General features: G+C 48.7%; 1 protein-coding gene across 1 annotated transcript; it reads left to right on the forward strand.

Annotated features, from left to right (window-relative positions):
• The first annotated feature begins 324 nt into the window (after positions 1-324).
• Positions 325-8,096, forward strand: RIT1 (Ras like without CAAX 1). Its single transcript, XM_078078558.1, has 7 exons — positions 325-379; positions 578-625; positions 1,138-1,262; positions 1,388-1,444; positions 4,078-4,151; positions 4,378-4,569; positions 5,453-8,096. The coding sequence occupies exons 3-7, from the start codon at positions 1,157-1,159 to the stop codon at positions 5,681-5,683; spliced, it is 660 nt and encodes a 219-aa protein (XP_077934684.1). The 5' UTR covers positions 325-379; positions 578-625; positions 1,138-1,156; the 3' UTR covers positions 5,684-8,096.
• The last annotated feature ends 5,841 nt before the right edge of the window (positions 8,097-13,937 follow it).

Raw genomic sequence — 13,937 nt, forward strand, 5'->3', positions numbered from 1 at the left:
TCCAAAATCCTTCATTCCGCTGGGGGAAGTACATTATTTTACAACAAAACGGGCCGGCTTTTCGAGTCTCCTTTCTGCGCGTGGAGTCCGGACCTCCCTGCGGTTAGAGCCCCGGCACCGTAGCTGCGTCTGCGCTATTTCAGGGGTGATGTGGCTTCCCATACTCGCATGTGAATTACTTTAGGCCCCATCCGGGTTTTGTCACAAACGACACCCAGCCCCAATAAGTACGCACCCGTGGCCGGGCCCCGCCCCGGCACGGCTCGCGCATGCGCACGCCGGCGAGCCGGGCTCTCCGAGGGGCGGGGCCAGGCGCGCGTCACGCGGCCCCGCCCCCCCGCGGTGGCGCCATCTTCCCCGGCCACGGGAGGGGTCACAGGTCAGCGCCGGAACCTCGCGTGGGGCGGGCGGGTGGGCGAGCTGGAGACCCGCGCGGCGCGGGGCGGGGGTGGGGGCGGGCACGCGCGGAGGGCCCGGGGGCCTGGGGGGCCGCCTCCTGGGCTCTCTGCCGGCGCCCTGGTCTGAGGAGGAACCCTGAGTTGTTTTGCCGCTTTTGTTTTTCTTCTGGAAACTGCAGTACCTGGGAACGCTGTGCGGTGTCGCCGGCCGGACCGCCCGGGGAAAGGTGAGGAGGCGCCGTGTCGGGGGGGCGCCGGGCCGGTGGTGGGGGTCGGGGGCCGGAGGCGGAGACGCCGGCCGGGGGCCGGGGGCGCAGCGCGGGGGGCGCGGGCTGGGGGAGGGGCCCGGAGGCGCCGGGCCGGTGCGGGGGGCGGGTGCAGGGGGTCGGGGGCGCGGGGCGGGCGCACGGGGCGGGCGCGGGTGCAGGGGGCCGGGGGCGCACGGGGCGGGCGCAGGGGGTCGGGGGCGCGGGGCGGGCGCACGGGGCGGCGCAGGGGGTCGGGGGCGCGGGGCGGGCGCACGGGGCGGGGGCGCACGGGGCGGGCGCAGGGGGTCGGGGGCGCGGGGCGGGCGCACGGGGCGGGCGCAGGGGGTCGGGGGCGCGGGGCGGGCGCACGGGGCGGGGGCGCACGGGGCGGGCGCAGGGGGTCGGGGGCGCGGGGCGGGCGCACGGGGCGGCGCAGGGGGCCGGGGGCGCCGGTTGCGGCCGCGGCGCAGCGCGTCCTTCTTGCTTTCCAGGTGCGCGTCCCGAGGGACCATGGAGCCGGGGCCGCGCCCCGCCGGCAGCAGCTGCGGCAGCCCCGCGGGCCTCTCCCGGGAGTACAAGCTGGTGATGCTGGGCGCCGGCGGCGTGGGGAAAAGCGGTAGGTGCCCTGTGCTTGCGTTTCCCAAGAGGTGCTCATCCGCACCCACACCAGATGGGAGGCTGACACTTGTTCTCTCCGTGGGTCACGTCTGTGGATTTTAACTTTCGTTTCTTGTTTCGAAGCCATGACCATGCAGTTCATCAGCCACCGATTTCCAGAAGATCACGACCCCACCATCGGTAAGTCGAGTTACCACCTAAGTTTCTAAGTAAACGGTCTGGACCTGTCTTGGTGTCAGTTTTTGAAACCGTTTTTAACTACTTCCCTTTGGAGCCTCTGTGGGTGTCCTTGTAAGATTTTTTAACAAGAGTTTCATAGCACTGAGTGAACAGATACTACTTTTTTTCTCCCTTAACTTGGTAGGTCGGTAAGCCGTCTTTCGTGTCTTTTCTTGAAGGTTCATGGAGCACTTTGGTCCGTTAGGATTTCGGGGCTCCCAGGCTGTATTGCCCGGTAAAAGGAAAAGTGTCCAGGCCTCGAAGCCGTTCGCTGTCACTTCGCTAAGGGTCTCTGGCTCTCTAACTATGAGTCAGCTGGTTTGAACTTCCACAAAAGGAAGCAGAAAAACAAGTCCAGCCAGCCTGCTGAAGTCTGACAACTCAGACCTGCAGCCTGGACTTCTTCCCCTGGAAGCTCTTCGTTTACTTCCTTATTCCTCAAGTTTATTACCTAGTAAGGTCTTCTTTCATGTCTCCTCTAACTCTCAGTGCTCTGTTGTTGGCAAAACACTGGTGGAGGAAAAAGAAATTTTGTTTGGCCTTTTCAAAAAAGTTGCTCTTCTCTACAAAGACTAAGAATATTACTGTCATTCCTGGACTATGAGGAAGCAGGTTTGATTCTAAGGGGTTAAAGATACAAAGAAAAACGGAGGGGAGGGGACGGTGAGGGCGGGAGCCATACTACTAGTGTTTTCAGAGTGTCAGGATCCCGGGTGTCTCGGGAGGATTTCCACTGGGTCAGGCCTCTGCCGCCCTGTTTTCCACAAAGCCAGTGAGAGAGCTCTGCCAAGCCGGGTTTGGATGCAGTCGTTCTATATAGTTCATGCTTCTGTGGCTCGAGGGACATAGAAACACTGCTTGTTTTTTTAAATGTACAGCATTGCTCAGGGATTCAAACTATGTTGAGGATTCTAGAAATAAACTCAGTTTAGGGCTTACGATAATTTACTTAGAACCTCTCAAATATTTTTTTTTTTCTTTAAAGCAAAACTTATATGTGTTGTCTGAAAGAGCTAATTTTTTTAATCAGTTGATTTTCTTCCCCAGTCCGCTGCTCTCCTGACAATACCATCTGATTCAACAGCATGCACTTACGTGTCTTGAGTTCCCATTATGTGCTAAGTACTGTTGTAGGCCCTGGGAGTGCAGTGGTGAACAAAAAGATGCAGCAGTTTCTCTCGTGGAGTTTGTAATTTAGGGCCTTTTCTTTAGGGGGCTTTGTGGCAACCTCTGGCTGCTGACTCTGAGAAGAACAGTTCTGCATTGGAGCTAGTACGTGTGCGAGTGTGTGTGTGGTACATGCTTACCCGTAACTGAAGTATCAGGAAACTGTGTGTGTCACTGCATGTGGTATGCTCTTGTATTATTTCTTGTAGGTTTTTGCTTATTTATTTTAATGCTGGTCCCAACGCATTAAATTCATTCACAACTCCCTAATCCTAGCGGGTCATGGCCTGTAGTTTGAGAAACACTGGTTCGGTGGGCTCTTTATCTTTGAGGAAGAGTCATGAGCAGGGGTTCAAGAAAAAATACTGAAATACACTGGGATGTAAGCAGCAATTGTTTGAATGATGAAAATACTGAGTGGGTTTTTCTCTTTTTTAAAAAATTTCCTTGTATTTTTCAAGGTTCATATAATAATGCCCATAAAGAAATTTGTTTTCATGAAGGAGAGATTATGACAATACGGATTATTTAGAAAAAAGTAAATGATTTTTTTTTCTTGTATAGTATTAAAATGAGGAGGAACCATAGTATTTGGTTAAGTAGATAAGGCTTTTGAAGCAAGCAGCCCTTGGTTTTAATTCTGGCTGTATAATTAACTTTGTAATGTGGGAAAGACATTTAATGTTTCAGAGTTTTTCTTTATCTGTAAAGTGGAGGTGATACTATGGATTGGAATATTTGTCACTATTGGAGTATTGCCACTATTGAATGAGTTAAGGTATATAGATTACTTAGTATAATGCCTTGCATCTAATAACTATTTAACAAATGGTAAAGTTACTTTTCGAGCCTAATTTTTGCGGGGCAGGGTGAGAGGCAGAAGGAGAGAGAGAATCTTAAGCAGGTTCTGCCTCCAGCTCAGAGCCCAGTGCAGGGCTCGATCCCACAACCCTGAGATCATGACCTGAGCTGAAATCAAGAGTTGGACGCTTAACTGACTGAGCCACCGAGGTGCCCCAGAGCCTTAATATTTTTTAAAAAGAACCTTTTTTTGGCCTAGAATTTTAGATGATGTCTTATAAATATAAACAATGAATAAACCTATGTCATCACTTAGGTGAAAAACACAAAACAACTCAGTTGAAGACCCAATTTACATATCTCAATGGATTGAGCATGCTTCCTGAGAAAATCTGGACATTCAAAGAACTTGTGTATAATCCATTTCTCTATAAGATGAATTTTAAAATAAGGTTGCAGGGTGCCAGGCTGGCTCAGTTGGTAGAGCGTTCGACTCTTGATCTTGGCGTCCTGAGTTTGAGCTCCACTTTGGGCTTAGAGATTACTCAAAAAAGAAAAAAGTTAAAATAAGGTTACATAATTCCTGTGCTTATGGGTTTATAGTACACCTTTCTTCCCTCCTGTAGAAGATGCTTATAAAATCCGGATCCGTATTGATGATGAGCCTGCCAACCTGGACATTTTGGATACGGCTGGACAGGTATTAAATCTCAGAATGCTGCGTGTAAAGGTGTTTCTCACTCTAGTAGAGGGGAGGGGAAGGCTTATGCAGAGAAGATCACCAGTTCATCTCTCTTAATTTTTCATGCTCTCTGACTCAGGATAGCAGGTAATTGATATATGTGTCTTCTTTGATCTGAAATCATAGCTAATGTGTGTGCAGCCCTAGGTTTCATCACTACATTAACGATCCTGTTCCCCTCCAGGCAGAGTTTACAGCCATGCGGGATCAGTATATGAGGGCAGGAGAAGGGTTTATCATCTGTTACTCTATCACCGATCGTCGAAGTTTCCATGAAGTTCGGGAATTTAAGCAGCTTATTTACAGAGTTCGACGCACTGATGATACACCTGTGGTCCTGGTGGGAAATAAGTCTGACCTGAAGCAGCTAAGACAGGTGAGGAGAGAGCAGAAGTGCAGTCTGTGCTCTCAGATCGGTCGTCGTCATTTCGCTGTATATAGATTCTTTTGCTTTAAAGTAAAAATTTTAAATTAACTTCTCTTTAACCTTAGAAATTTCTCTAAATCTACTGATTGGCAATTAACTTGGATAAAAATCTGAATTTTAGAAATCAGTTTACAGGATAAAATCCACAGCGTGGTAATCAGATGACAAATAGAGTATGTATTACATGAAGGATCATGGAATGTTCCTAAAACCTTAGAAAATAATCAACCAATCTGTCAGTTTATGTTGCAGCAGGACAAATGTAGGTTAGACTTCAAGATATACTTCCTGATGGTGAAGATCATTAAGGGGACCTGGAAGGGGAGAATAAGAGAAATTATAGAGGATTCTAGAGTAAGCTGGACTCCCCAGATTGGCGACAGTGTGTAGAATCTGGCTGTTTGGTGTGGAGTTGAAGGAATAGTGGACAGGCATACTGGGACCACTGGTGGAAGCAGCGGAGTGGGTACAGACTTTTCGGAAGTAGTTTGACAGTAGATAAGTTCACAATGCTTCTCACTTAATGCCTGTTTGAAAAATCTGTCCAGGAATTTATATATAAAATGTTGGTTGCCAGGCTGCTTGTGGTAGCAAAAAGTTAGAAAAAGTCTAAATGTTCAGACCTAGGAGAAATTATGGTCTATCCCTAATTGGCTATATCAATTTTGGATTTGTTACATAGTTGGATTAGAAATCAGTCACTTCATAGGAAGGAGGAGTTGAGGAGCTCTCTTTCTGTTCAGAGTGCCCCTTCACTTTTCACTTCTGGAGGCAGTTGTGATTGTTTTCTGTGGTTACCACTATGCATTTTCTCATGTTTACATTTTTAAAGGTCACCAAAGAAGAAGGACTGGCTTTGGCGCGAGAATTCAGCTGTCCCTTTTTTGAGACGTCCGCTGCATACCGCTACTACATTGATGATGTGTTCCATGCCCTTGTACGGGAGATACGTAGGAAGGAGAAGGAGGCAGTGCTGGCCATGGAGAAGAAATCTAAACCCAAAACCAGTGTGTGGAAGCGGCTGAAATCACCATTCCGGAAGAAGAAGGACTCCGTAACCTGAAGGGAGGATGTGCGTGTTGGCCTGTGAACCGCAGGGTTTACTCCGAGCAACCCAGTGGCCTGCGCGAGTGAGCATGGCGCTTGCTCTTTGTCCTGTCGTGACCGTTCCTCTAAATGTAACTGACGAAGGGTGTATGCCTAGGGGGAGTCTTCAGTGACGTGGTGTCTAGAATACTGTCTTTTTAGCTAATTCTGATTTATTAACCCAGTGGAGCACTGTCTACTTGTAAATTGTCACATTAGAATTTGATCTACCAATGTTTTGGGTTCTGTTCCTGGTATTAGTTAATTAGTGTTGATTGTTTCCACCCTGGGGGAGTCTGTACACCATGCGTGTTTTACGAAGCCCACAGGAGGAATTTTCTGCTATGCATTACTCTGTGTCCTTTTCAACTTGGGTTCCCTGAGACCTTCCCAGGGAAGGGCCTCACTTTCTTCTGTTCACAGGTGCTTCCTGGACACACAGCGAAAACCCCAGAAAACCAGGTTCAGGGCATTGCTGTGGAACTGCGTCCTGTTGCAGATGCGGGGTTATGAGCTCGGGAACGCCAGGCCGTGGAGGGGGGCGGGCGGGACTCCACGTCAGGACCACGTTCCCAGTGCAAGCCTGGCTTTCCTAGAAAGTGCACATTCAACCCAAATGCACTGAGCTAGGTGAGGATAAGCAGAAGTGAGTGAAACATATGAAAGTTTCTTCTATGAAGTTATTTTGTTCTTCCTTTCAGGATTTAGCCTTTCCTTAGTTTCCAAGGCCTATGCTTTGGGAGCCATTACTGGATTACTAAACTCTTGTTTAGACCCTTAGTTGGGACAGCCATGGCCTTGTGCAGGTTTATTTTTTTCCCCAGAGATGCGCACACCAGTACATTTACATTAAGTGCTTCCCAGTGCTTCCCTGTGCTCTCCAGCAGAGCCAGGCCTGGTGGAATGTTCTCTAGGTCCTTCATTAGACTGACTGCATTGTCCATACGGAAGAGACGTCGGGAGTTAGAGTAAAGCCATGTATGTGCCTCCTCAACACAATCACTACACTCCGTGCTCAGAGAAGGCTGGGCGTCTCTGCTAACGAGCCAGGCGCGAAGCTTTAGAACTCCTGTGTGTTGAGTTTCTCGTTGAAGATTTCTTTGCAGGGACCTTGGGGAGTTCACCGCACAGGGCTGTCTGAGCCTTGACAAAACTCAGCCTAAGAGAATACCACCTTGATATTTGTGCATAGCTGGGGAGCTTGTTCTGGGAAGGCACAGCTTTACATATGGGTGGTGCATTCTCTCTTTTAGAATCAGGATTGTTTGGGTATCTGGACTTAACTGTGTGTGGAGATTAGGTGCAGAAGTGCTAAGAATAATGTGGCGCAGATTGAACATTAAATGTCATGTACAGAATTTGTGACCATCTTAACCCCGAAGCATGCGACTGCAGCGCCATTTAGAAAGCGTGCCCCTCGACTTACTGTTTTCCACTTTACTGACAGGCAGAAGGATAGGCTTGTTGTGTTTTTTTCCTCATATTCCATGCGATGTCTGTTCCAGGTTTAAAGAAAGGTGATGGTTGCACCTTTTTTAGCTAGGTCGTGGTCCCTTTTGAAACCAAATAAATCATGTTTTATGGTACTCAAGCCATCCAATAGTGGAAGACCCAGAATTTGAATCTCTGCAGGACAGAAATCTGATAGGAACCATAGCACTTTAGAGAAGCATGAAGGTAGAAAAGAAATGCAGTGCAATTCTATTTTAACAGTATTTCACCACATTTAAATTAGCTTAGAGCCTTTTACATGTAATGCCTTAGCTTCTCATTACTAATGACCTAGGGAATTGTAATTAGCGTCGAGCAAGAACTTGACAGCTGTATAATCATTCAGGACCTTCAAGGCAGCAGAGAAGATTGCCAGAAAGATCCATAAGACAGGAGGGAATTTATATTGTATATAAGAAAAATAACAAATTTGTGTTTTTAAGACTGTCACTGTCCTGTATTTGGTCATTGGATTAATTAGCCCATTAGTATTGAGAATTCTATTCATGGTGCTAAATAGTTTGAGGGGGTATAATGTGTGTAGGTAACAGCTCTAGTCTTAGTGATCATAACTGTATGTAATTTTTATAAGCTCTGAAGTGTCAGGTTTATCCAATTTGAGGGCATTACAATCCATTACTCCTGGAACTTTGAAGAGAGAAACCTTCAGGGACACGTGTGAAAGCACTGGGACTGTTGATGCCCGCGCCCGATTGTTAAGTTAGAAAATTTAGAGTGAGCTGTTAGAATTCAGGAGGGGATATGTTTAATTTTATTATATTTTAGCAAGAATTGGTCTACTGTGATGTTTGGGGGCGGGAGAAGGAAGAGCAGTCTTTCACTTAACGCATGTGTATATGAAGACAGTTGACATGACACAATACAGAACTTTTAAACAACTTGTTGGGCTTCTCCTTTACTTATCTGTGCGTGGGTGGAAATGCTTAGAATCATTGCACAAAGGTCATTTTAAGAAAATACAATACCATGAGATTTTCTGTTCTGGAAAATACGGATTCAAAAATGTGAGTGCCCGCCGCGTGCAGGATACCTGTGCTGAGTGCGTTGGGGCGTGGCATGGAACGCCCTTTCAGAGAGAGGACCTCGGCTCTTGGGCAGGTGGACAGGCTGCAGGGAGGTGAAGCACCGCGGTCCAGCTGCCAAAGAGTCTCCATGTGACAGTGAGTGGGGTCCCACCTCTTAAGTGACTCTGGACTCTGGTTCCCCACCGCGGGCACTGTTCCTGTCCTGGCTTCGGCAGCCAGGACGCTTAGGGGTGCTTGGTGTTTGGCCAGGCAGAGTGAACTGCCACCCCTGGGATGGGGTGGGGGGGCGGGCAGGTGCCCGAGGAAGCCTGCTGAGACCCCGTGTGCAGAGAGGTGGAGTGGTGGGGAGACAGAAAAAACACATTGGAGACGAATGGCGTGTTTGCCACCCGATGAAGGGTTCAGGCTGTTTCCAGTGTGGAAACTAAACGTGAGACTGTGAGGAGTCATTGCTTTGTGTGAAGGTCATTGCTTTTGTCTCTACTAAAAATGGGCACTGGCGTTTGTGGAGAGGACTTGGTTTGGACCTTAAAGGAGTGTGTTTCTGTGTTGTCATTACTTGGGTTGAGCAGGTCAGCAACGGTCAGGAGGGTCCACTCTTGAAGCGGGGAGTGGAGGAGCGGCGTTCCCTTTCTGAGCTGGCCTCCGTTAGGCGAGGCGCGGGGGTTCCATCAAAGCGTTCGTGGGCCGCCTCTGTGCACTGAGCACCGTGTGAGACTGGGATTCGAAGGGACAGACAGTATCCCTGCTCTTGAGCTTTGACAAAATCAGCACATCCGGCTGGAGGTGGATTGTGAAGTAGGAGATGACCTGCTTCCACCTGGGAATGTTTCAGAAACTCAGAGGAGGAAGGCCCCTGTAGGGCTGGGTCCAGCGGGGTGCTGAGCGCTGATGGTAGAGCAGGCAGGTCGAGGAGAGGCTGAATTTAACCCGCGTGGGATAATAGAGAAGATCAAAGCGAGGTGATTTCCGAAGTTTCTCCTCATTTCTAGTGTTTATTGCTTATTTTCTTTAAAAAATCATATAAATTTAGGAAGCTCCTGACAGTTGGTAGTGTTTCTCCTTTTCCAAACTTATTGAGAAGGGTGACAAAGAAATTGAAAGTCTTACTTTCTAGGAGTCTGTGTTAACACGGACAAGCACTTGGCTTTAAGAGATGGTTCAGTACTGAAAACGGATTTGCAGTCATCCTGGATTTGCTCAGCTTCAAATTAAAGTTTGTAATCAGGGGCTCCTGGCTGGCTCAGTCCGTTGAGCATCCGACTCTTGATTTCGGCTCAGGTCATGATCTCAGGGTTGTGAGATTGAGCCTCAGTCGCGCTCTGCGCTCAGTGGGGAGTGTCCTTGGGGTTCCTCCCTCTCTCCCTCTGCCCCTCCCCCCCTGCTGCCCAAGCACCCGCGTGCTCACTCTCTAAGATAAATAAAATCTTTAAAGTTCGGTTCAAACTGTTCATACATTCATCAGCTCAGCTGGAACTGAAACTTGTGGCCTCGCCTCACAGGGAAGTAGTTGGAGGCCTGAGTTCTCTGATGATGATTCGCCCTGTCCTCACATATCTCTAAATGCTTTTGCTGCACAAATTAATTTTGTCTTTCTCTTCTTCCCACTAAGAATTGTGTTATTAGGTATAACATAAATTAGAATAATTAAGAAAATAGTGTATTTGTATTTTACTCAGTTTTTGACAAGTTCATTTCAGTGGAAGTTGGAAGCGGAGCCTTGCTGTACTTCGTGGTTTGCTGGTTATCTGTGGTTCAGTGCCGTGCTCTTCCCATGTGGCCGGATTGCACCCACGTCCGTGAGGAAAGCGAGAGCCGCCTCAGCTCCTGTCTGCAGAAAGCGACTTGTCTTCTGATGAGTGGGGTTGGTTTGCGGCTTGTCTGGTGCACAGGACCAAGCATGGTCTGGAAGGCAGGATGGATTTTAGATTTTAGGAAAGTGCAGCCAGACAGCATAATCGAGTCAACCCGTACTTAGAGCCTTGCAGACCTATTTCCCTTCACTGTCCAGATGGTTGGAGCTGGGGCAAGGGTAGCTTCTTTGGGCTACCACGAGTTAGTGGACGTAACCAAGGACTCCTAGCACGTGGTTTCTGCTCCCAGGGGTGTACGATGGATTGAGAAGGCAGGGCAATTCATAGGCAACCTAAAACCATGTTACATCGACTAATTAAAAGAAAACATAGGAAGATTTGGATTAAATTGGTAGGTAGAATTAGGCCATGAAGATTTCTCAAAAAGTGAGAATGCATGACTTGGAACCACAGAAGAGTCAAGCCTCCTGTGTGTAGGACGGCTCCAGCGCAGGATCGGAGAGTGGGTGAGTCAAGACTACCCTGGGGTAGGTGGGAGCATGGAGAAGCCTGCTGTGGCTCAGGGCACAAGCAGGACACCCAGGGGCGGGGCTGAGTGCGTGGGAAGCCGCGAGGCAGGTCTGAGGTGGGCGTGGCTCCCAGGTACCTGTCCGCTCTGGGTCAGAAACAGGCAAGAGCAGTTCTGGGTTTTTTCTCTCATTTTCTTAGCTTAACCTCTGGAGATTCTGATCTGATGAATTCTGACAGGATCCGGGAATGTCTGTTGAATCCCAGAGGATTGTGATGGCAGCCATGCTGCCTTTCCTGAGCCAGATGGTGTCGAGTGCCCTGGGCGGGCATCGGAGGGCGGTGTGGAGCGGTGACGGCTGGCTATCACCAGGTGCGGAGGACGTTAGCGGCTCTCATCGGGGCGGCGTGGGGTGGGGAGCACGGAGAGTAAGCAGTAAGAAGATGCAGGACGAAACAAGGGCCATGGCTGGGGGACTAGCAGGAAAAGTAAACTCGTACCTTGTTATGAAGGAAACCCCTGGATAGAACAAAGGACTGTTCAGTCTTAATGTTTGGGGTGTGCTGAAATTTCCAATCAACTTTTAAACATGAGTTGGCCTTAAGACAAAATTACTGAAATGTTTTAGCTTTGTCTAGTAGTCCTTGCTTAAAAAAATTCAGCACACGCGATCATATCATTAAGTCACCCAGTTTTTTGAACAAAAGCTGCTGGGGTGGGGACGTGTCATTTCCTGCCCTTCCCAGAGCTGGTTATTGCTAGTTTTATTGCAGTTTGCTCTGAGCCAGGAGAAAATCTCTAGGTTCAGAACTGCCCCCCCATCAGATGTTTGCCCTAGTTTCCTTGCACACCAGTGCTTGATAGGAAGGTGAGTTCAAGCAGGCGCTCCAGTACGTATAATCCAGTATAAAATCTCTGCTGGCCGGGAGGGCGTCCCTGCACCTCTAGGTTAGTCCCACCCAAAACACTGTGGCCACTCTTCCTGTCAGATCCCCAGGCAGCCTCAAGAGCACATGTGGGTCTGCTTGCAGCTAAGACACGCCCACCACTGCCACCACCCAAAAAACTGACAAAAACAAGACTCCGCTCTAGACCAGACTTCTTTGGAAACTCCAACTCAGTAATAAGTGGGAAGAGGCACAGATTTTTTTGTGTTTACTTTAGGTCTGCTTCCGAGACAATATTGTGTCCTCTGCCTGTCTTCCTGCATTCCACAAGCCTTTACTGAGCGCCTGCTGGATGCCAGGCATGGTGTTGGATTTTGGGAATTCAGCCGTGTGAATAACAAGAACGCAGGTCTTGGTGGCTCAGTTCTGTTCTTCAGGGACCTCTGATTTTTTTTTTTTTTTTAAGTAGGCTCCACACCCAGTGTGGGGACTTGAACTGCCCACCCTGAGATCAAGAGTCGCATGCCTGCCGAGCCAGCCGGGTCCCCAGGCACCTCTGCTTCTGATGTGCACAATCTCATGTCAGAGATGCGACTGAGTGGTAGAGAATGGGGGTGGGGGGTAAGGGGACAAATGAATGAAAGATTCCTCCTGCTCCTTGGTGAAAAATTCAGTGTCAACTTGGAAAAATGCCAGACAGGGGACTGATTTGGTGTGAGTGAATGTCAGTCATGAAGATGTCCAGTTTCGGGAGCCTGCGACTCTTGATCTCGGGGTTGTGAGTTCCAGCCCTGCATTCAGTGGAGTTATGACTTAAATAAAAGTTAAAAAAAAAAAAAAAAAGGAATAGAGATGTTCTCAGCTTTCTGAAAAATTATGCTCTGTGGCTAAACTGATTTGCTCTTGAATCATTTATTTTTTTTTAAGCTTTTATTTATTTGACACACAAAGCACAAGTAGTCCCAGGAAGTGGCAGAAGGAGAGGGAGAAGCAGACTCCCTGCTGAGCAGGGAGCCTGATGCGGGACTCGATCCCAGGACCCTGGGATCATGATCTGAGCTGGAGGCAGATGCCCAAGCAACTGAGCCACCCAGGTGCCCCACTCTGGAATCATTTAAAGAGGACCCCAAGTGCTAGGCTGTTTGTCTCATCAAACCACAAGGTACGGGAGGTGGATGAGGTTGGCGGCTCTTTTCAGAGTTTGTTATAAGAAGATCATAGGAGAAAACGCTGTGGGCGGACAGATGCTGGAGGAGGGAAAACAATGTGGTCCCCATTCACTTCCAGCCCGGCACCCATTCCTCCTTCCAAAGGAAATGACATCTTATTCAAGAAGCCACCCATTTCCCACACCCAGGTCCAGGGCAGGCCAAAAGACACTCCCATCCTTCTTGCCCGATAGGCTCAGCAATGACCACGTGGCCCATTTTGGGCCAGAGATTAGAGGAGAGAAAAGCTAACGGTTTCTGGGGGATGCTTTACCTTATTTTTTCTGGGAGTGGCCCTGAAGCAGTCTCTTTTCCCCTGGAACCGTTAGGGTTAAGTGGACATTGCATGTCCGTGTGGGCCCCCAGGAAGCACCCGGGACCCTCAGTGTTAGTGACATTTTGCCAGAGTGCCCCGAAGCAGGCCCTGCCCGTGGACTTACACTTGGGTGAACCAGTACATGTTCTTGGTGTTTAAGCCAATTTGAATTGGGTTTCCTGTTAATCATAGACAAAAGCATCTTGACTGAGTGCCAAGATACTCTTACCATCGTTGTATTATCGTAGTATTTTTTCAGACTTACCCCTAGAGAGAAAGCAATATGCAAAATTACCTGTGGGCCATGATTGCAACACCAGCTAGTTGCGGATGGGAAGGTGTGCGGAAACTAGTGATGTTCCCCTGTAGACAGATGTTTTTCCCGGTTTCTATGAACTTGTACTTTATATTACGTGTTTTCCACAGTGACCCTGTGTGACGCCTCAGGGAAAAAATGCACGGGAAATAAGACTAGAAGACAGAAGGTTGGGAAGGTTCTGGAATCCCGACTAATTTTTTTTCCTTTTCTCTGTTTTCCAATTTTTGTATAATATGCTTATTGTATTACTTGTCATTTAAAAAACTTATTTTTATTATTTTGTTATTTTTATTTTTTTTAAGATTTATTTATTTAACAGCACACACATGAGTGGGAGGGGGGAGGGGAGGAGGGGCAGAGGGACAAGCAGACTCCCCATGGAGCAGGGAGCCCAATGTGGGGCTCGATCCCAGGACCCTGGGACCACGACCCGAGCTGAAGGCAGATGCTCAATGACTGAGCCACCCAGGTGCCCCTAAAAAACTTTTAGTTCCTTCACTGAAACCTTAAGAGTGGGGGCTTCCTTTCCTGCTTCCAGAAAGGAAACACGTGCACACAGCGAGGGCAATTTCCACAGGACAGAAGGTAGGAAAAGTCATTGTTCCAGACTTCAGGGCATGCAGGGGTCCTCGGAGCACCCCG

Source organism: Halichoerus grypus, chromosome 7 (genome assembly GCF_964656455.1).
Source record: "Halichoerus grypus chromosome 7, mHalGry1.hap1.1, whole genome shotgun sequence".
Taxonomy (NCBI): Eukaryota; Metazoa; Chordata; class Mammalia; order Carnivora; family Phocidae; genus Halichoerus; species Halichoerus grypus.